General features: G+C 46.4%; 1 protein-coding gene across 2 annotated transcripts; it reads left to right on the top strand.

Annotated features, from left to right (window-relative positions):
* Positions 1 to 503: 503 nt before the first annotated feature.
* Positions 504 to 21,621, top strand: TTLL2 (tubulin tyrosine ligase like 2). 2 transcript variants are annotated; one of them, XM_075597086.1, is made up of 2 exons: positions 504 to 622; positions 18,548 to 21,621. In XM_075597086.1, the coding sequence occupies exon 2, from the start codon at positions 18,582 to 18,584 to the stop codon at positions 20,337 to 20,339; it is 1,758 nt and encodes a 585-aa protein (XP_075453201.1). In that variant the 5' UTR covers positions 504 to 622; positions 18,548 to 18,581; the 3' UTR covers positions 20,340 to 21,621. The 2 variants fall into 2 exon arrangements, with proteins under 2 accessions (XP_075453201.1, XP_075453202.1); XM_075597087.1 differs by lacking the exon at positions 504 to 622 and adding an exon at positions 1,209 to 1,597.
* The last annotated feature ends 2,117 nt before the right edge of the window (positions 21,622 to 23,738 follow it).

Raw genomic sequence — 23,738 nt, 5'->3', positions numbered from 1 at the left:
AGCCACTTCCCCCACACACCCCCAGTAGCAGCCACCGTCCCTCCCTAAGCTACTGGCTCACCGGCCATCCCTTAGCCACAGCATTGAATTTTTAAAAAAAAGAAACAGTGTGTGTGTTTCTGACTGGCTAGCGAAGTACACGTGACGTGGCAGCCGCTTGATATCACAACTTAATTTATCTTCTTCAAGTGCACTGGCGTCAACGCTGTACTTCGCCGCCGGGTCTCGTTTTCAGTTTGAAAACTCCCACACACCAAAGCGAAAGAGTGGCAAAAGTGCATGCGCACCTAAGCGCACACACGTCGCATCGCAGGCTGTGTGAACTCAGCCTTAAACACACGTTCCGTCGTGGGCCACTTATCATGGTATATGTATCCTCTCCCTCTGACACAGCACGTTTTGTTTTTTTTAAATGAAAAGCCTTTTGTCACTTGTGCTGAGACACTAACCGTCTCATAGCAACTAGTCTAGCGTCATGCAAGAGGGCGGCACTGAAAGAGGGATCAGGAAGAATTCAAAGAGCTGCTTCTCACACACAGCAGACCAATAGGTGCAACCAGGAAGGAGAAGCATTGAGAAACCAAGCAAAAGTTTCTGCATCATTGTAAGGCAGAGAATCAAGGTGAGAGAATGCAACACTTGCTGTGTTATCACGTCAGTGTAGAGAAAATCCAGAATAACGACGGGAAAAAGAAGAAGGGACACAGATTCAAGAGGACCCGAGTCACAAGACAATTCCTTTTAGTTCTTTCGTGATTTTTCCATGTTGCATAACTGTAAAACGGGAATAACATTTGTCTTGTTTTTCTTTTTTTTCTTTAATGGGAGACGTCTTATTATTATGCGTGGCTCAAACGATAACTTCTCTAGCAGATTATCTTTGAGGGTTGTTAACTTTATAAAGCCTGTTGTAGAAGATTGGCCATCTTTATCCATTTTGACCAAAACGCTGCATTTCTTATTTAAATGAATTTACAGTAGCTATGTTACTGCTAAAACTATTCAAATGTTGTTGTACCTTTTTGTTTTTGTCATTTTTTAGTAAATAATCCCCATGATACAGTAGCATATAACCCCTTAGCTGCTGCAGGGACCCGCAATGCAGCTGGCAGTGACGTGTTTAAGTCTATTTTCAAAAGTACAATCTGTTTTATTTGTGAACCCAACCTTTGCTAGTTGATATTCATGTGTTCTTTATATCCGGTGATTGTGCTGGATTAATATCTGTTTTTAAAACGGGTGAGAAAGTTCTACTTGTCACAATAGAATCTGTATTATGACTGTGACAGTCACAGCTACAAGTGTCATTCAGCTTCACTGAGAAGGAAAAGAAAATGTCTTGACAACTTCATCTCCTGTACCGTGAATATTATACAGCTTAAGGAATGAAAATATCCATTCAGTAAGGGTGCATTGAGTGCTTGTTTGGGGACATTTTACTCTTCCCTGAAAAGCAACACGGTGTACTGATGGGATGTGAAAGGTGCATAATGATGTAGCTATTCTAATGCCACTAATGCATTCTGTGCGCATACATGCGTACTCCCTTTGGCTATTTGGTAGGGCCACGGCTGGATGGTGCAGTAGCAATGCAGAGGTAGGTTTGGTAACCCCAATGCCCATATTCCCATCATTTGGTGGCCCCCAAAAATTAGTCCTAACTGGTCTGTTACAGTAACTAAATGTGTTTTAAACAGAAACTTTTTAAATGAATCCCTGTAAAATAAGAAATGGGTACACTTAGAGCTTGAATAAAATGTAATGTGGATGTTTTTGAACAGTTGGATTTACTAGGAAAGAATGCATTTAGTTATAGGAGGCTATGCACTAAGCATTGCAACCAGATTTATTTTTTGCTGTAGAATTGACGCAGTGAAATCTCATTTTACGTTGTGCTTGTTTGCCCCTAAGTATTAACCTAAAATGTCTCAATCTGCTCCAGTAGCTTGAAAAATTATATTTTGTTGCTTTTTGGCACTCAGAAATGGACTGTGCTCGGCAAACAGATGTTACTAGTACAGTATGTACTCTGTGTGCCAAACAAAACTGTAGAAAATGCGTCATATTCATCTGCCAAGTTCAACTTGGCGCAGACCATAAAAAGATTATTAGTAGTGTTAGCGCAGAATGGTGTTGCTGTGTATCAACCCAAAAAGCTATTTGACACAGCATGGATATTTTATTGTGTAGGATAACAAAATGTATTATTTTCACAATATAGCTATTACAAATAATATTACACTAATAATTGATAATTACTAGCACTAGTTATAAATACAAAAATACACATAATTCTGTTTCAATTTAAATTGTATCAATCCTATGCCTCAAAAATTATTTCAAACAATTCATGCATCATATATGTATGTAAATATTCATACATGACGCACATTTTATGAAGGTTTGTATGATTTTTTTGCACTGAAATTTTGACGCACAAAAGTATGTTAAATATAATCTAAGAACAAAGGCCCCATTATGTTTTTACACATAATCATTTTTTTTAAATGCCATTTTATTAATTTACATCAACTGAAAATTATTGGTCAGCTTCACAGGTGATCTATAAGGGCATATAACTTGAAAATGCTCACAAATCAACCTCCCCCCAGAAATAACAACCACCCATAGAAATACACACAGAGCCCCACAAACACACACACAGCTTGGGATCATATTCTCTTCAGTAGCAAAGTATTATTTAAGGAACAGGAATTGCAACTCCCAGAATCCCATTCTGTTGCATAGAGCGAGCCAGAGCAGAGATTCGCCAGCACAGACCAATCCAGCGCAGGCTTCAAAACATATCAGCTTTGCCAGAAATGCCAAGATATTTGTAATGGGTCACTTTAGACCAAATAAGGAAAATAAATGATAAGTGGTGTTATTGATTTAACATTGTGTGCCTATGTTTCCAAGTCATGCAATCTTACCATTGAAAGGAAATGAAATGATCAATTATAACTGTTCAGCCATAGTGTTAGCAACTGTCCCAAATTTAGCACAACTTTGGTCCTGAGTGTGCTGGTGGCCTATGGTCCTGTTTTGGGCTGAATTTAGAACCAGTTGAATGTGTATTGGAGTTGTACAGAAGAAGAACTAAGAAGGAAAGGACAGAGAAGGACCAGGCTTCTGGTCGTGCCCATACTCCTGCCTCTCGTGCTGAGGCGCGCTCACGCTGTGCCTGGCCAGTGCAAGCAGGAGCTCTTGCCTGGCCGGCAAGGCAGTGAGCACGCTTGCGAGGCGGGCGGGAGGCGGGGCGGGAGGTGGGGCATCAACCCCCCGGAGCATCAACTCACCCACCCGCTGGCAACCAGTCTCTCCCCCTTCCCCTTGGGACCCTCCCCCTCCCCTCCCCCTCCCCTCCCCCGCAAAAACTCACCCAATGAGCAACAACTCACCCCGCTGCCAGGCAGTCTCGGAAGCGTGCGAGAGCCCCTGCTAAAGCCGCTCTCATTGCGGCTGCAGGGGCTCACTGCCGAGCGTCAGCGCGGGTCAGTGCGGGTCAGCGCCTAAGCACTGACCATGTCCGCGGCCTAACAAAGCTCTTTGTAAAGAGGTTAAAGTGTGGTAATTGCAGAGATAATAATCACGAGTGCCCTTCCTTTGTTTGAATGTTGGTAAATTGAGCTGATGGTTTTCCAGGAATGTGTCACCTTTTCTGTTAAGTAAACATTAACGTCACTATAGTGCTGGGCATTTACGTAGCTAGACATGACCAGACCAGAATCTGCTTTTTAAAGGCAATGATATTGTTCAGTTCCTAAAGCAGGTGTCATGGTGCTTGAATGTATCAAGGAAACGTTCACATCCTTAGGTCTTTGTCTTGAACATTTATTCACTGAAGTGTTTCTAGTTATGACATCATGTTTGCAATGCATCATTCATAATGCAAACACAGCCCTTTCATCCTAGAGAAATTTGCATTCATCACTATGAGTATCATATTTGTTTATAGAAATCCAAACAAAAGTGTTACAACGAACGGCAATAATAATTGAAACTCGGATGGTCTTGTTCTTGTTTGATCCTTGTAGATTAAAGCTGGGCACTTTGGATTCTTTTTTCAATATGCTATTTAGGGAGCCAAGGCATTCTTCTGACGTTTTTCGCAGCAAACTGGCAGCCTCTCTCAAGGGTATGGCTATCGAAAGGCTGCCGGTCTTCAGTTGAAACACTGGAAAAATGCTTTGACTCAATAAATAACATACTAAAGGTTTTACTTGATATGGATCATAGCAAGACATGAGGGACGAGGTTCTTAAGTTTGGTAGCAATGGTATTAAACACAACTGATGATTTACAAATACTTGCGTTACCCTGCCTCTTTGTTCTTGCTTGAGATGGATCCAAACATGGACAAAAATTAACTGCAACTAAAACAAACTGCAAAACTAACAGGTCTATGGATCATATGTACATAGGCAAAAGTAGTGCCATTCTGGGATGAAAAATGGCACCATAAGTATCAAAGAAAATATCCTATTGAAATTCTTTTTTTCTTTTTTATATATCTAGAGCAATGTTTTGCCCCAGGATTGGGCTTTGATGAATTTGATGGTACCCTACGGACCCTATTCTAGTAGCTGCGATAAGTGCATTTCCGCTGAAAAAAATACCTTTTTGCTCGGATTAGCATGTCACATATTCTAAAAGGGTTATTTAGAACCAATTTCCTTCCATGCGATATGGCCAAAATGTCTCAATCGTGCAGATGTTGCCAATCCGCTGGTATTATAGTACCTCTGTTAAGTCTAAAATGAGAAACTGGGTAGAAAGACTTGCAATCTCAAGGCTGGGAAGATTGCCCCAATAGATGTGAGATTAGCTGTTTTAGCTCTGTTGGTTAGGGACCCCCTAATTGAAATTATTGCCTTTTTCATACACTTTTCTAACTTTTCACTATGCTGTCTACCTAATTATGTACATTACTGCAAACATTAATGCCCTGGCTGGAGGAGTTGAAGGGCCAATGTGAAGCTGAAGGCTTTTAACCAGGCCTGGGCACTAGTGGCCAATAGCTAGGGCCGCTGAGAGGGGAGGGGGAGGAGAGTGCTGGGACAACTTTCCCGGGCATGTTGGCTGTGGGGGGCCCATCCGGCATGGGCTTGTAGTCTAACTTCCGCGTCTGGCTGCCAGGCCTCTGTTGACTGCCGGGCCCCAGCTCTTGCCAGCTCTCCTCAGCCTTCACCCCAAGTTCCAACCCCAAAGGAGCCCAGGACATTAATCGGTTAAATGCAGCAGGTGGATAGTACCTTTTGGAAAGGTACTATTCACTGACATTATTTTAAAATACATTTAGGGTGTTTTCATGTTTCATGTATGTGTGGATTGTGGGTGTGCGGGGTAGGAAAGGAGGGAATCACTGTGAGGAAGTACTGGGATTTGAGAGAGGGAGGGGGATTTGAGAGAGTGGGATTGAGTGAGAGGAGGGGGGCATTGAGTGAAAGAGGAGGAGTGGGGGGAGAGTGAGTGAACGAGAGATGGTGTAAGAGAGGTAGGGGAGAGGTGGGAGAGTGAGAGGGGCATGTTGAGATGGAGGAAGAGTGAGGGAAAGAGTGTAAGAAGGGGAGAGTGATAGAGAAGGGGGAGTGTGAGTGAACTGGGGGTGAGTGAGCAAAAGAGGGGGTGAGAGAGGGGGAGGAAAAGAGAGATAGAGGGGGAAGAGAAATACATGGGGGAGAGCAAGGTGGTGTGTGAGGTGGGATTGTAAGAGAAAGAAGGGGTCTCACAAGGCCCCCGACACAGGGGCCCCAGTGGAAACTCTAGTCCTGGTCCTTTGGAAAGCTGTTGGAGGCTCTGCCAGTAATACCCTTTTCTATGTAGAGTATTAAAATAATTTACATGTATGTGTTTCTAAAAAAATTCTAACATTAACTTGAAAAAAAATCCCTGCTCTGTAGAACTTAGTCTAGTTTTGGTGATACGGAAAGGCAATGGAGATAGAATGAATTGCCCAAGGTTACAAGGAGCCAACACTGGGATTTGAACCAGCCTCTTCTGCTTTTTAGGCAGTGTCTCCTTCCTAGCATAAAAACTGAATAAAGGTCTCATTACCTCCGTCATTTAATGTAAAATGTCCAGTTTATATGTAACGGTATTTCTGACCCGGCCTGACCCACCCAATCTCACATTGGCCCCTGTGGTCTAACCGGTCCCCATTACAGTGTGGTAGTGTCTGGTGGTGCACCTGTTGGCAACAGGACTCCTGAGTCTCCCGCATGATGGTGTGTGGGGAGGACCCGTCCAGACAGGCAGCTGAGGTAGTGTGCTCAGTCCTACCTAGTTCCAGTGCAGCGCCTCCACCTCATCAGGGTCCCTTCGGTCACTTGGGGATGGTCCTGGTGAGGAACTCCTCGGTGGTGCAGCCCCCTGTGCAATCACTTGACTCTTACACACGAGGGTTTCTGTGATCAGCTTCATCTTTATTGATACGGTGGGCTAGCTGCCCTCCACAATGGGGTGTCTCTAGCCCATCATGGTGCCCGTGCTTCCCTTTAAAAGGTATGTCACCTTGATCAGGGATTCCCTATCCCAGCCGGGATATCTTTATTCTGCGCCAGGTCCCTGGACACAGACTCCTACTGCAGCTATTAGAACATAACTGTCTTGACTACTTGAACTTGAACTTGAACTTGACAGAACTCCTTCCCGAACTAGACTCAGATAGAACTAACTCTTAGACACAGTGCTGTGCCTTATGTACACTCTGGAAGCTGACACACCTCTGACATCACTAACCATGGAGTCAGAGCATGTGACCACTCCCATCCATACACAGGGCACCCCACCAGGGTGTGAGGGCAAACCTCCATAATTACTGCTGGCATGCCCACAACTTACCAGGCCTTACTGTCAGCAGGAGAGATGACTGTAGCCATTTTATATGACCGCTACATTCTCCCCCTGGTGAATCCCATCGTCCTCGCTGGGACCTAAATTTGTATACCCTTTTTCAGGAAGCACTGTAACACAAAAACATAATTAGAACATCTTACAAATTTTCATAATGCACACAAAAAAATGTCTACAGTACACTCCGCCAAGCCCGCCCCGACCAGCAGCCACGAACCCGCGTAATGCATAGTACCTCCTAAAAGTAGTGACTGGGGTCAGGTTTTCTTACCTCCCTACCACCCATATCCAGGACCGTAACATAGTAATGTCTCGGCAGTCCCCTCTCGGGCCTATAGGTCACCTTATGCTTGTAGATGTTCCTTCCTATGCCCCATATGCGTACCAAATGTTCTATCCACTCCTCTGCCTTTTTTCCTATCACTGCACTTCCCCTACCGACCAAGTACATCTCAATGGTCTCCCTGAGCCACCTCCCTCTGTTCTCCTCTATTTCATCCATGAGAGGCTCAGGGACGTAAGGGTACTCCAACCCGTGGGATGATTTGTAACGAACTATTATCGCCCGTTCCGCTCTGCTGATCCTGGTCAGTTCAGCTCTACCTGCCCTCCCAGGTAACACCCATGACAGGGGCTCGTCAGGATCCACAGGATCTGACAGTATGTCAGGACCCATGGGTTCTATCTCCCTATGCTCAATTTGAATCCACCGATCCTGCAGCTCTCTGTCCCTCTGCTCAGGGGTGAACTCTCCTACTGCCCACCAGTAGTCTACCACGTCCTCCCTCCGGATGGGAAACCGAGTACGGTCCATCCATGCAGAATACCCTTTAAAGAGTGGGACCCACCAACGGTGCTCTTTGAACTTGTGTGACTCCCCTGAATCGCTTTCATCCCCCTGGGAAAATACCCCCGATGTCCGTGCCGATCGCGGTACAGACCACCTTGATGATCCCGGGGCCTTTTTCACTGGGTCGGGAGCCACAGGGGGCAGCCACCGGCCTACCGCGGCCTTTCTCAACTCTCCCCCTCCCCGAGAAATGCCTTCCGTAGCGCAACTGCGCTGTCGTTCCCCAGTCCGTCTCTCCTCCCCCCCCCAAAGGTATGTCCACAAGTTCCAGACTAGGCGGGGATCCCGTGGAACAGGTGACAGGGGCAGGGGTTTTATCTAGGGCGTGGGATGGGACATAAGGGCAAGCGATTGGACCCCACGGGGTTATGACCCGTTCTCGGCTGTCCGTAGACTGGTCCAATGAGGATATCTCACCCTCCTCAGTCCTCGGATCGCTCATCCAACTTCTGGGCCTTTGAGGTGATCGGGGACCTTCCCCCGATCGCCGAAGCATCGCTGCGTCTTTCCCAGCGGTTCCGCCGTCGCCGGAAGTGATGTCCTCCCCGGAACCGGAAGCGCCGCCATCTTGGGTTGGACCCCCATGCGGGATCTCTTCCTCGATGACGACATCCGGAAGCTCCGCTGTCGTCTCCACCGGAAGTGGTATCTCCTCCGCACGTGCGTCTTGGGCCTGGCACGGCCTTGTTTCCGCTACACCATCTACCGGAGCAAGGTAAGTGAATGGCTTTTTCTTACCATTCCGCAGGGGTGTAGGCGTCTCTCGCCCGTCGCCACCGTGTCCTGAGGCGGAGGGACTCCGTCTCTCGGCTCGCCGATCTGTGGGGGACGCCCTGCTTTCCAGGCTGCTACTCACGCTACGGGGTGTCGTCCTCCCCGTTTCTGTCCTGGGCCTCGATTTCACCTCCGCTAGCTCGCGGAGATCCTCATCCGAGTAATCCCCCTTCCCTGACTTAGGGGTCACCGATCGGGGCGATAGTCTTTTCTCAGTGCGGTCGGGGAGTGACCCGACCGTCTCGGTTGCCGCTGACCCAGCCGATTTTATCGACTCCAGTCCCCTTTCTCCGGGACTTGCACGATTGATCCACAGTGCACCAGGGGACTCGGCGGAGCGCCTAGCCGTATCCCCCGGGGGGGTCAGCAGATTGAATTGGAATGAACGTCGGCATCGGCCATAAGTATAATGTCCCGCATTGTGGGCAGCGTGCCGCCGTATTAACAATGCCTCCGGGCAGCCCGCATTGTAGGCAGAGCCCGACCACCGTCTCGGTGTTGGCCACCCTGACTACCAGTACCCCGCCGGGTACCGAGTAGGGCTGGGTGGAGACCATAGTTCCCACAGTGGAGGAGCAGGCCATTCTTTTAGTAGGGACCACTTTCAGTATGGGTCTCTCCAGGTCAGTGGTTCCTCGCAACTGACCGGTAGAAGCTTCTGGGCCAGCCACTTCCTGCTTCGGCTCCTCCTTCCGCTGGCATAGCTGGAACCCGCCCCCAGGGGTTGCAATTATGGGCGGATCCCACAGGGGAATAGCATGCCCCTTAATCAAGGCCGCGCCTTTCTCAGTCCTGGTGAGCGCGGTCTGCGTTTTCGCGCCAGTTTCCTCGTCAGAGTGGGATTCTTGGGCCGCGGCTAGTTCCCGCCTTCTCCTAGCTGCTGCTTTTCGTGCAAAATATCCCTCCTTTTTGCACGTTACCTCCGCGGCCGGAACTACTTCTTGTAGTGGCGCCGTCTGGATATTAGTCCCTGGGCCCAGTGGGTGCATTCCCACAGGCCATAATTGAAAGTCACTCCCCCTGGTGGAAATCAGGGGAGGGTCCCATAGACTAAGCGGTTGACTCAGCACAGGGGCCGAGTGAGTCACTGTCCATGAAGGCACAGCCATAGCTTTCGCGCCATACCCCCCATCAGGGCGGGGCTCTGCTGTTCGCGCCATTCCCGGACAGCTTTGTGCAAGTTCTGGATCAGCCATTTTCTCTGCAACTGGCCCATGCGGTCTCCCTAGCAAGCGGGAACCGCCATTTTGGTTGGCTTTTAAGCCCGAAATGTCAGTTTGTTTGCTTTCCTCACTGGGTTCCCCCCCAGTTATCACAATGTCCTCACACTCTTCAAGGGTGGCCCCTCGGCGTCCCAGACAGGACAAAAAAGGGGCAGCCACAGCCTTCGCTCCACTCCAGAGCAGATTAGTTAAAGACAGCTCAGCGACAGTTTGCTCTTCAGTGGGGCGCACGCCACGGGTGCCTTCCCCCTCAGCCTCCAATCGCCATTTTGGATTCTCCGCACCGCGCGGATCCTCCATTTCTTGGGTTGCTATGCTCTCGTACCAATTGTCGTACATGGGGCTCCACTCTGCGGGGCAGCCACCACACCAGTACAATAAAGATTTGCTTCAGATGCACCACCACATGTGTACCTGATCTAGGCTGGACTCATGTTGCGCTACCTCAGGCTAGGCTCACTCTCTCAGTGTCTGCTGTAACTCCTTCCTCCCAGTCTGTGCTCCCTATGGTAAGTGTCTGGAATGGGCTAGAATACTCTGGCTCTGCCATGCAGTACTTGGGGCGTCTACCTCTCTTGGTCAGCCTAGCGCAGACCCTCTCCAGGATTCCTGACCACGTTAACAGGCTATCCCTTCTGGCGTCCTACCAACTAGCACTACCTCAAAGTGACTCGGTCAGCTATAGCCCGGCTCCAAACCCCTCACTCCTTTCAGGCCCCTAGGTCGTCCCTGCGAACTGACAATACCCTGTCAGCCCCTGACCACCCCTAGGTCCGTCCCTACGCAGCACAGAGTGGCAGCAGACACTCTCCCTGTTTCCCAGTGTGCCTAGCTAGAGCCTGTCCTGATGACAGATCTGATCTCAGCAGCTCGCCTCCAAATGTAACGGTATTTCTGACCCGGCCTGACCCACCCAATCTCACATTGGCCCCTGTGGTCTAACCGGTCCCCATTACAGTGTGGTAGTGTCTGGTGGTGCACCTGTTGGCAACAGGACTCCTGAGTCTCCCGCATGATGGTGTGTGGGGAGGACCCGTCCAGACAGGCAGCTGAGGTAGTGTGCTCAGTCCTACCTAGTTCCAGTGCAGCGCCTCCACCTCATCAGGGTCCCTTCGGTCACTTGGGGATGGTCCTGGTGAGGAACTCCTCGGTGGTGCAGCCCCCTGTGCAATCACTTGACTCTTACACACGAGGGTTTCTGTGATCAGCTTCATCTTTATTGATACGGTGGGCTAGCTGCCCTCCACAATGGGGTGTCTCTAGCCCATCATGGTGCCCGTGCTTCCCTTTAAAAGGTATGTCACCTTGATCAGGGATTCCCTATCCCAGCCGGGATATCTTTATTCTGCGCCAGGTCCCTGGACACAGACTCCTACTGCAGCTATTAGAACATAACTGTCTTGACTACTTGAACTTGAACTTGACAGAACTCCTTCCCGAACTAGACTCAGATAGAACTAACTCTTAGACACAGTGCTGTGCCTTATGTACACTCTGGAAGCTGACACACCTCTGACATCACTAATCATGGAGTCAGAGCATGAGACCACTCCCATCCTTACACAGGGCACCCCACCAGGGTGTGAGGGCAAACCTCCATAATTACTGCTGGCATGCCCACAACTTACCAGGCCTTACTGTCAGCAGGAGAGATGACTGTAGCCATTTTACATGACCGCTACATATATATTTAGCTGTGTTGAGTAATCTCCTTAATGTATGGTATGTTAGTTCTGTTTCATAAAAGAAATAACTTAACATCGCCCCATTTGTATAGTTTGGTTATTCGCTCGGAATGTGTACTTACAATTGTAGTCGCTCCCTTTCAGTGGGACTACTAGAAATATAACGTAAAATGTAAATGTTTAGGATAACGCCCCTCTCACCTCATGGAGTGTAAAGTGACTTGGCAGAATCCAGGCCACTCCCCCTTTTATGTTGTATAATGTTTGTTGTCACATTAGGGTATATATAGCAAGACAGACGTTTCTAGAGTCAGCTGTCCTGGAGAGATGTAAGTGGAGGAGCCTACCAGTTACATGTAAATCCTGTTTAAGTGTATAGCAAGTGTAGTAGATATGTACTGTCCCCTATAATGTTGCTAGGTAAGGAATGTGCCCTAATTAGCTACAGCCCAGATTACAGACCAAACTTGGGTCATCAGAACAAGGACTCTAGTGCTCCAAAATGTATCAGCCAGTTAGGCATGTCTTAGCTGCAAGCTACATTCTGAAATCAGAACAGAAGCCGAGTACACAGCTCCCTATCAAAAGGTCCCAATAGGAGGAGAGTACACAGCCAGGGCCACCAACAGAAATATTGGGGCCCAAGACAAATGGAGCAGATCTCTCCCACTGTTAACCCTCTGGTGTGCTGGGGAGAAACTGGGGGGAGAAGGTATGGGCCTGGATGTGGGGGGGGAGGGAGAAAGAGGTATGAACCTGGATGGGGGTGGGAGAAAATAAGGTATTGGGGCGGGAGAATGAGGAATTGGGGCGGATAAGGAGCTGAAGGGGGAAGAAGAAGATATGTGGGGAGGGAGAAGGAGCTACAGGGGGGAAAAGAGCTATGGGGAGAGAGAAAGAGCTATGGGGGGAGGGAGAAGAAAGAGCAAGGGGAGAGAGAGAAGGAGCTAGTGGTAGGAGGAGGGAGAAATAGTTAAGGGGGGAAGGAGTTATGGGGAGTGTAACAGGGGAGTAATCCCTGTTCAAGTAATGTGCCTTTAATCTAGCAGTGTGGTGGTTAACTGCTGGTAGACAATTAATAAACACCACCTGCCTGATTTAGATTGCTTACAAAAGCCTTTCTGTTGAGACAGGAAGTGACTCCTTAGCTCAATTGTGGGCTGAACTTTGGAGACAGAGCAGTGTTCTTGAGTCTCCCAGAGACTGACCAAGAGAACACAGATCTCTGGAGCTGACCGGTCTTGAGCTCTGCACAGCATAGCTGATTGCAAGACACCAAATAAGACTTCTAAACCTGGATGCTGACATTTTCTGTGCATGCACGGGTGCGGTTCCCAGGAGAGCAGAGACGCTTACTCTACAGCAGCTAACAGATAAGACTTTCATTCTTAAGAGACTGCTTATATCTGCTTATTTCATGCTATATGTTTGGGGCTGGGAGAAATGCTTACTAAGGGAGATGTGAATTAATTGCATAGGATTTCACTAGAAATACTCCCAAGTGAATAGAAGCTTTGTTCCCCCCCCCTGTGTTTGGATGATTTCCTGATGAAAAGGAAAAGGCACAATAAAGCCTTATTATAATTTCACCTTATAAAAGTCTCCAATTGTGTACCTCTGTGAACGTCCGTCTACAGGGAGGGAGGGAGAAGGAGCTATGGGGAGGGAGAAGGAGGTAATGGATGGTATGGGCCTGGGGGGAGTAGGTATGGGCCTGGGAGGGGGATTAGGTATGGGAGGGAGAGTAGGTATGTGTCTGGGAGGGAGTAGTTATGGGCCTCGGGGTGGGTGAGGAAGTATGGGCCTGGGGGTGGGTGGGGAGAAGGTATGTGCTTGCAGGGGGAGAGTAGATAAGGGCCTTGGGGGTAGGGTGAGCATGTAATGGACTTGTAGGGAGTAAGTAAGGGCCTAGGAGGGGGAGAGGCGTAAGTAAGAGCCATGGAGGAGGGGGTAGGTATGGGCCTGGGGGAGAGGAGTAGTTAAGGGCCATGTAGGGGGTAAGAAGTAGTTAAGAGCTTATAAAATATACCCCCACCACCCCAATAAATATAAAATATACCCCCACCACCCCAATAAATATAAAATATACCCCCGCCACCACAATAAATATAAAATATACCCCCACCACCCATATACATATAAAATATACCCCCACCACCCATATACATATTAAATATACTTACACCACCCATATTGTATTGTATTGTATTGTATGTCTTTATTTATATAGCGCCATAAATGTACATAGCGCTTCACAATAGTAATACATGTTGTAATCATATAAATAACAAATAACATAAATAACAGGTCATGGGAATAAGTGCTTCAGACATAAAAGTAACATTAAGGAAGAGGAGACTCTGCTTCGAGGAGCTTACAATATAAAAGGTAGGTAGGGGAACGTATAGAGACAGTAGGAAGGAATTCTAGTAAGTGCGTCTGCAGGATGCCAAGCTTTATGTAGCATGTGTCCAGGATTATCCACAGTGCTATGCATATGCTTCTTTAAGAAAATGTGTCTTAAGGTGGATCTTAAAGGTGGATAGAGAGGTTGCTAGTCGGGTATTGAGGGGAAGGGCATTCCAGAGGTGCGGGGCAGTCAGTGAGAAAGGTTTAAGGCGGGAGAGGGCTTTAGATACAAAGGGGGTAGAAAGAAGACATCCTTGAGAAGAACGCAAGAGTCGGGATGGTGCATAGCGAGAAATTAGGGCTGAGATGTAAGGAGGGGCAGAAGAGTGTAAAGCTTTAAAAGTGAGGAGGAGAATTGAGTGTGAGAAGCAGGATTTGATCGGAGGCCAGGAGTGGGATTTCAGGAGGGGAGACACGGAGACAGATTTAGGAAAGAGTAGAGTGAGTCTGGCAGCAGAGTTTAGGATAGATTGTAGCAGGACAGCAGGAGGTTACAGTAATTGAGACGGGAGAGAATGAGGGCCTGAGTCAGAGTTTTAGCAGTCGAGTAACAGAGGAAAGGGCGTATCTTTGTGATATTGCGGAGGAAAAAGCGACAAGTTTTAGAAACGTTTTGAATGTGAGGGGAGAATGTGAGAGAGGAATCGAGTGTAACCCCTAGGCAGCGTGCTTGGGCTACTGGGTGAATGATCATATTTCCAACAGTAATGTGGAAGGAGGTAGTAGGGCCAGGTTTGGGAGGAAGTATAAGGAGCTCTGTTTTTGCCATGTTAAGTTTCAGTCGGCGGATGGCCATCCAGGATGATATTCCAGAGAGACATTCAGAAATTTTGGTCTGTATAGCAGGTGTAAGTTCAGGGTTTGAAAGGTAAATTTGTGTGTCGTCAGCATAGAGGTGATATTTAAACCCAAAAGATGTGATTAGGTCACCTAGAGAGAGTGTGTAAAGAGAAAAGAGAAGGGGTCCCAGGACAGAGCCTTGGGGAAACCCCACAGAGAGATCGATAGAGGAGGAGGAGGTGTTGGCAAAAGAGACACTGAAAGTACGATGGGAGAAGTAAGAGGAGATCCAGGATAGGACTTTGTTCCGAATATCAAGAGTATGGAGAATGTGGAGAAGAGGGTGGTCCACGGTGTCAAATGCTGCAGGGAGGTCGAGTAATATGAGCAGAGTGTAATGACTTCTGTCTTTGGCAGCATGGAGGTCGTCGGTTATTTTAGTAAGGGCTGTTTCAGTAGAGTGAGCAGTGCGGAAGCCAGATTGTAGAGGGTCTAGAAGAGAATAGGTGTTGAGAAAGTGTAGCAATCAAGAGAATACAAGACGTTCAAGGAGTTTGGAGGCAAAAGGCAGGAGGGAGACAGGTCGATAGTTAGAAGGACAGGTAGGGTCAAGCTTGCTGTTTTTGAGTAATGGTATAACAGTTGCATGCACATATTAAATATACTTACACCACCCATATACATATAAAATATACCCCCACCACCCATATACATATAAAATATACCCCCACCACCCATATACATATAAAATATACCTCCACCTCCCATATACATATTAAATATACCCCCACCACCCATATACATATAAAATATATCCTCACCAACCATATACATATAAAATACCTCCACCTCCCATATACATATTAAATATACCCCAATAAATATACCTCCCCCTCCCCCCCCACATTGTACCTTACAATGCAAGACGCAGACAGCACTGGAAAATGTCTCTGCGTCCCTGGGGTGTGGGCTACGCTGGTTGGCTGTCCTCTCCTCCAATCAGGGACAGCACACCAGTCCTCCTTGCTCTGCCCGGCCACCGTCCCGGCACACCTTCTCACTACCAGCCACTAGCTTGCCTCACTGGCTCCGCCCTCTCAGCACCAGCCCTCACGCTTACTGCCGCTGCCCTCTCACTGCCTCCGCCCACCATCGCGCTTGCTGCCGCCCTCTCACTTGCCACGCTTGCGCTGCCACTGCCTCCGCCGCCGTAACAATGGAAATACCGGACACATAGGTGTCCGGTATTACCTCCAATTTTATACCGGACAGGCATCGGAATTACCGACCTGTCCAGGTGAAAACCGGACACCTGGCTACCCTAGAGAAGAATAGCAAGCAACCATACTATTTATAACCCACTGATGTTCAATGTGATATTGTATTATTTGTGGAGTCATTATTAACTAACTAAAGTAAATAAAGCTCTTTGTTTGTTATAACAAAAGTTCCTGGCGCCCTTTATTCAACTATTTGCATTAAGCCCGGCCCTGCATGAATCCAACATATCCAAAACTCAGATATTTATAATCTACTATTCACACCCCTGTCGCTGGGCAAATTAAGTGTGGGCTTACTTTACTTGGAGCCATCCCCTAAAGGGTAACTCTTCTAGCAACTTCTAGATACAAGGCGTAGCTAGACAACTAACCTTTAAAGCAGCAGTCCAAGCTATTTTTAGATTTTTTTTCCTTTTAATAGGTGCATCAATACAATCCACACAATGATAAGTAATTAGCTAAATTGCCGATCGATCCGTTTTCCTGTGATTCGGGGTTCACTAAGTGGCTGTCAGTGCAGCAGAAGAGGACCAAAGAGTCAAAGTTCTATGGGGAAGATCATGTGGCCAGGCAGTCACTAGATACAATTAGTGCACTGATAGAGAGAGGGGAGGGCTCAAAAAGGGGTGTACCAGAGCCTATTTCAAAAGAGGAAGGGGATGTGACTTTGTAAATGGTTGCTATAGAAGCAAAAAATGCTTGTTACATTATAATACATTAAAAATGTCATTAAGAGTTGTTGTTTTTCTTTTTTAAATGCTACAAGTATTTTCTCATAGTACAGAACTGATTTATTAAAAAAAAACAAAAAAAAAACCACACACGCACATGTTGGATATTGCTTGGTCTACAGCTTTAAATTGACCTGTTAAAAGAATTAACCTCTTAAATACTTTAGGGACCAGAACTCACTAGGGCCAAACTTAGCAAAGGTGCTACAGATGCGAAATTTTAGAAGCAGAAAATCTAATAGAATATGGCCCGATCACCAATTTTTCTCCACCACCTCACGCCTTGTCATATCGCGCAATTTGACATGTACTGCAGCTGCTGGAATCGGCCCATGCGTGTTGATTTAAAAGCTATGACATATTTTCTATGTCATTTTAAAACAGGATTGGCAGAAATGCCCAATTACTGCACGTCTTCATGGTTATTGCCACTAGCTCTGTGAAAGAGATGAAAGTACAGAAAGCCTCACTTAAATTGGAATCCCCATGCTGGCTCTACATCACAAGAGAAAAACGGACTTTTTGCTGTTAATTTGATGCCGTTGTTTTTACTGGCTCTGCAGTTGTTTAACCCAGGCTGTGCTGAATAGTGGTGTAATATCAGAAGGCTTATAGGGGTCCATGTTAAAATTAATAAGGAGTACAGAGTGCACTGTGATTGCTCATTTGCATGTCGTTACCCAGAATCCCTAGCTGCAGTGGATGCATTATTTGCTAAGCAATGATAAAGAATGACAGGGTTGCAGACTTGTGTGAGACATGCAAATGTACCCACATGGTATTTTTATATGCAGTTGATAGGAATATGACTCTCAGCACAAGCATATCAAGGGACTTGGCTTCAGTAGGCTGCGCTTACGACGGGGTGCCTGGCGGCACTCGTTACCTGCAACAACGTGACCTGATGGACTCTAGGCAACTCACGACGAGGAGACGTGGCCATGATGTCACTAGGCTGGTTCACCCTTATTGGCTGAACCGCCGGCGTGACGTGGCCAATGCTTGGCCATGGCGCCAAAAGACAAAAATCTTGACTTTTGACAAAGGCAGTCGTGCATCCCACACGCAGACTGGGGCCTGCCCCATAGAGGGCTGTACCTTGTGTGCGGCGTGCACGCCATCACGTGCGCAGCCGCGGCCACCGGGGGCCAAAGCCTAATTCTTTTACATGTGCCCATTTCCTAAAACATTTATGCATGCTTTGAACAACCCAACCTACTCTATATAAAATTCTAATGACGGGCCTCTGTCTCAGTTCTTTTTCCTACAGTATTGCCACTGAGTGACCATCACCCCCCATTTCTAGAATCCCTTCACTAGCTACCTATTACATATAGACAGTGGGAGAACTTTTTAGATTTTCTTTTTCTTCTTTGAGTTCTTACACCTTTCTTAGTTTAACCCATTCACAGGCACTGAAATGGTTAACAGCTGCAAATGTACTGTATGTTATGAAACATTCATGCTCTGTACTATGTATTAGGTCGTTCTCTTAGTGCCTTTATTTCTACTGTTCTACAGAACCTGAAAGTCTTTCCAGATAACCTTGCTGTAACTCCATTCTTACTACTGCTCACATTCCTCCCTTTGTTGAAATCTCAGTAGCCCCCTTCATAATAGTATCCACAATCCTATCTAACATGCTACAACAAATGAACGGATTACGTGTCTATGTTCTAAACTCTCATTTATTTCTTTCCCTGTATAACTATATTGTATGTTTAAACGACAATCCTCTGTGTGCACTGTTCAGCACTATTATAGCAATAGTACAGATTGCAAACTGAAAGCATTATATTAGAAACTGTTACAATACTGTAAGGTCTACTTTCAAATGCCAGCGTAGACTTTTACTTCCCATGCAATAGATCTGCATCATAAAACATTGTAGTTAATTATTTTTTTTAGTGACCCTGGGAGACAACCTCAATCTGACGCATGTGTTTTACCTCTTTTGCAGTTAATAAAGTTTACGTGGAAGCTGAGATTCCAGCATGGCAGAAGGGGATGAGGGGGACAATATGTCAAGCCCCCTGGTGTTCCGTCTTCATGACAGCGTTCCCAGAGTAGTGCGGGAGGTCTTGCTGGAACGTGGCTGGAAGGAATTTGATGATCAAGGGGAGACAGAATGGAACTTGCACTGGCGGTCATCTGCATTTCGAGCATGTGACCACGATAGCATAAAACCATGGCAGCGGCTCAACCACCATCCCAGGACAGCACAGATGATAAAGAAGGACTGCCTGGTAAGGCATTTGAAACGCATGAAAGGAATTTATGGAGCATCCCACTATGAGTTTAGCCCGGTAGCCTTTATCCTACCCAACGACTACACAAAGTTTGTAGCTGAATATACCAATGAGAGACATGATAAAAAGTCAGGCTACTGGATCTGTAAGCCAGCTGACCTGTCCAGGGGTAGAGGAATATTCATTTTCCAGGATATCAAGGACCTGACGTATGACTGCGCTGTGATTGTGCAGAAGTACATCACCAACCCCTTGCTGATCTCTGGCTACAAAAGCGATCTACGTATATACGTTTGTGTCACCTGTTTTTGCCCGCTGACTGTCTACGTGTACCAGGAGGGTTTGGTCAGGTTTGCAACAGAAAAGTTCAATCTTGGTTCGCTCGATAACATCTACGCCCACTTAACCAACACCAGCATTAACAAATACAGCACCTCGTACACTGCAGACAAGGAGAGGATCGGCAGCGGCTGTAAGTGGACCCTTGGTCAATTCCGATCTTATCTTCGTAGTCTAGAGGTGGATGACGTGCTGCTTTGGCAGAGAATCTACAATATAGTGACCATGACCCTGCTGGCCATTGCTCCATCTGTGCCTCTGTCTCCTAACTGCTTTGAACTCTTTGGTTTCGACATCCTCATAGACGACACCCTGAAACCATGGCTTTTAGAAGTTAACTACAGCCCGGCCCTGTCTTTAGACTGCACCAATGATGTCACAGTGAAAAAAGGACTTATCCATGACATCATCGAGCTGCTCAATTATAAGATGTCCGATGGCCTAAGAAACTGTAGCAGCTGCAAAAAGGTCAACAGGGCAACCCTTTCTCTACATGCATCCTCTCCTCAAACTTCATGGAGGTGTGATAACAATTCCATCTCACAAAGACATGCACATAAATCCAGCAGCTCTGCCAAATATAGTCATTCAATAGAAAATGAAGAGCCCAACTACGAGTCACTTGCCAATTATAAAATGACACAAGTTAGTACACCTCATATGTCTCCTCCAATAGATGGTGAAAATGAAACAAAAGGAGCTCAGAAAGAAGTTAATGAGATGTGCTGCAAATGTACTTCAAGAGAAAAATCCTTACTACCGTTCCCTGAGGGAATTATGTCAAATGGGAAATCGACTGGAGCTTATCCTCGAAAGACATTGACTTCTAGGCTAAGAGAAAGCATGAATATGCCCCAGAGATTGCCTGCCTCGAAAGTTATGTCCAAAACTCATCTTATGTTGAGCACTGCAAGAGCTAACCGGGCTGCAAATTGCACCTTATATTTTGCACAGTCGAAGTCAATTGATTATCCTCGCTTTCCGTTATATTTTCTTTCCGATCAAGACAAAACGCCTCCTCGCCGTGTAGGCGATTTTGTCCTTGTATTTCCCTTTAACCAATCTTCCCTTGTAGCTTCTAGAAATGGGACAGACGTCAAAAGCATCATAATAGAAATCGGCAAGATAATGAACAGGCTTTCACCGGAGGTTAAGGTGGCCTGATTTTGACTTTCAATGGATTTTAATAATAGATTTTCCCGCTTTACTTAGACAATTCTTTGCAATTGCCAACATTAAAGTGAAGTTGACATTAATCTCTAAACTATGAGAGGTAACAGTTATGGTGCAATAAAGGACTGTTACGCTATTTAAGTGATTCCACCGTCAATCCCGTTAAGAGCTTTAACTTAATAAAGATTAGGAATGTTCAGACATGAGTGAATCGCAGAATTAATCATTAGAGCATACCTCCTGCAAACAAACGTCATCACTTCATAAAAGCATTCTGTGTTATTAATCGTTTTAGCTGAAATTCCTTGTTATTCTATGGCAGTGATACAAAACTCCAGCCCTCTATTCTACTCGCTGTGCACCTCCATTTTGTTTCCTATTTCTATACCTTTCCTTATGCAGGCTGTGAAAAAGACAGAATGACATTGGCCCCTATTCAATATGCTTTGCTGCTGCAAATTTGATGCTATACAGATGTCTGGAGCTCAGATTTTCCTCATGAAGGGGAACATGGATTCACAGGATATTGAACAAGGCCCATTACCCTTTGTTCAGCACTGCCCTGCTTTATATACATAATAAAATGCATAGGGAGTCAGGCAGGATGAACATTATGTAAACAAACATTTCAGTGGTGCTCATGTTTAGGTGCTGGTTCTAATGTCAGCTTTAACACCACTGTACAAATTCACTTACACATACTGATATGCACAGAGACACAATGATTCACAAATAGTACACACATAAACAGGCTGATACATACAGAAACTCATACACATAACATAATCAAAGACACAGTGATATTAACAGATTTGCACATGCACACATATACAAGGACACTAATACATACCCACCCGCATATACATACAATGATATACTGCTGACGTTGTAAACCTGTATTTTTGTGCTTATATAGGCACTATGCCCCTGACAACATTCAATCAGTCTTGCACAAAAGGCAACAAAATGTCTAATTAGTATAATGAATGTTAGGTAGCTCTACATAAAGCCACGAGATTCAGGCTCTTGTTCATCTATTGTACATCATCCTTTGTCTATTTTAACTTTTTACAATTACGACCTTATCAATTATACATAATGGTAGACTATATCATAGAAACCAGGTGTGATACATAATTGCAGAGCACAGAGGGTACTGAGGTCTATTGTCTGGCTAGGATTATTGTTGTAATTAGATCCTCTTCACTGCACACAATAAAGTAATGTTGAATAAACTTTAGAAACTATCCCAAAAATGCTCAACCATTAAAACAGGAGTGCTAGCATTACTTATTAACATTGCTCAAGTACCCATGGAAAATCCCAGTGACAGTACTTAAGAGCAGATAAATAAATCGATACATTTATTCTAACGTGCTTGTGTGTCCTCATCTCGTTACATTAAAGCTATCTCCTGTTATTTGACTTTCTTTGAATACAAGCAAAAAATAAATAAATTAGCAGCGCACTGCCAGGAGAGCCAGGATGTTAAAAAATGAAAATGTATTAACAATAAATCACCACACAAAGGTGGTGGTGGACCTCCTATGCGTTTCGCACACTCATGTGCTTTATCAAGGAGTACTCCTTGGTGTGCGAAATGCAAAGGTGGTCCTACACCTCCATTGGGTGATGTTTTATTGTTAATAAATGTTAATTTTTTTTACCCTAGATATTAGTGCTCTGTCTCAATACAATAATGGCTGTGTGACATGAACCATATATACCGTGCATAGATAATGTGTTACGGTTGTGCTCGCCACAAACCGAGACCGGACCGCGGGGCTAAGGTGGGGTTATATAATCACCGACCTTAGTCCGCACAGACTGATCCGGAGTGCGAAATCCATAGTCTGACATAGCAGGGTCAGGATTGGAGAAGGCAGCATTGTCGTTATTCAAGCAGGAATTTGGCAACGGGTAGACAGGAGCTCCCCGCTTCAGCGTAGGAGCGTGAGCGACCTCTGAGCGAGGAGCGGCTTCGGCCCATGATGCAGGTGTCTGTAGGAGAAGACAGCAGGCTGGCCGAGGAACACCGCAGGGCAACGCCGGGGAAAACCAGCGCTTCAGCACAGGGGTCCGGGACAGGTCTCTGCGTGGAGTGTAGCAGCAGACCTCAGGAACACAGGAACTCAGGCCTCTGCGTGGAGAGTAGCAGCAGGCCTCTGGGAACACGGGAAGACAGGCCTCTGCGTAGAGAGTAACAGCAGGCCTCAGGATACTCAGGAAATAATAATGAATACTAGAGAGGTTAATGTACAAACGAGACAAGCCAGGAGGCTTGTGGCAGAACACAGTAACGTCCAGAGAAGAATTATGCTCGGCACTGAATCAGTGCCAAAGCCCAGCATATAAAGGGCAGTGAGCCAATCACAGGAGGGAGGTGTGTGAAAATTCCTCCAGTGACGGAGCACCGGCTAGGGCAGCAGAGATAGCTAGCAGAGGTGCTTATAGATTGCCAGAGGGAGAAATTAGAAACTGCACAGTTCTGCAAGGCTATAACCAAAAGCAGAACCGGATTCCTTACAGTAACCCCCCTTCAGGTAAGACCTCCGGGCGAACAGGTTCATTCATAGATCTGGGGGACATGGAATTGTTACTAAACTTCCTTAGGTGGAAGGTTGCGTTGAAAGCCTGCAGTTTGTTGGTGCTCCTTACAGTACCTCCCCCCCCCCCCCCCCACACACCTCCTCTGGGTGAGAAGCCTGGGTGGACAGGACCATTCATAGGTCTGGGAGACATTGAGTTGTTCCTGAAGTTTCTCAGGCGAGAATTAGGTCCAAAATCCAGGTGTACATTGACGAGTGCCACAAAGGAGAGCAGTGGCACTGCGGTTCTCGGTACATGGGAAATGGGACCAGGGGACTTTGAAATCCAAAGCTGAGAAAGGACAGGAGACTCCCGAATAGGGACATCAGAAGGGCAGTAGCCAGGTGCCCGGTACATTGTAATAATCCAAGAGTACGGGACACAGGACACTGATTGTCGGACATGAATGACATTGGGGCCTTCATTGCAGGCAATGGCTTTATTGGAATCAGCACGTAAGAACTTGCGAGAGTCTTTAGCTCCCAAGGAATTCCGGGTGGTGGTTAGCGAGGGTATTGGGCGGGAGGGTTCACTGCAAGATATTGAAGCAGTACTTTTGATACGAACCAGGCTTGTTATCCCAAGCAATTCGAAAGAGCCGTAGCAATGTTTACGTAATTCTTGGTTGTGGTATAGGCAGTTGAAGAAGGGTCCGCCTCCTTTGGCCTCAGATATTTAGGGAGAATCAAATCCGAAGTTATGGCCTTGGCGAATGGCATAGTAAGCATCAAGGAGACAGTAGGGGACAGCATGTCCATACCCCTATTGGGGCCATAGAGAACAGGGACGGACGCCTCAGGT

Source organism: Ascaphus truei, chromosome 4 (assembly GCF_040206685.1).
Source record: "Ascaphus truei isolate aAscTru1 chromosome 4, aAscTru1.hap1, whole genome shotgun sequence".
In the NCBI taxonomy this organism is placed as follows: domain Eukaryota; kingdom Metazoa; phylum Chordata; class Amphibia; order Anura; family Ascaphidae; genus Ascaphus; species Ascaphus truei.
The sequence above is the reverse complement of the archived record's forward strand: the minus strand, read 5'-3'. Positions and strand labels throughout refer to the sequence as shown.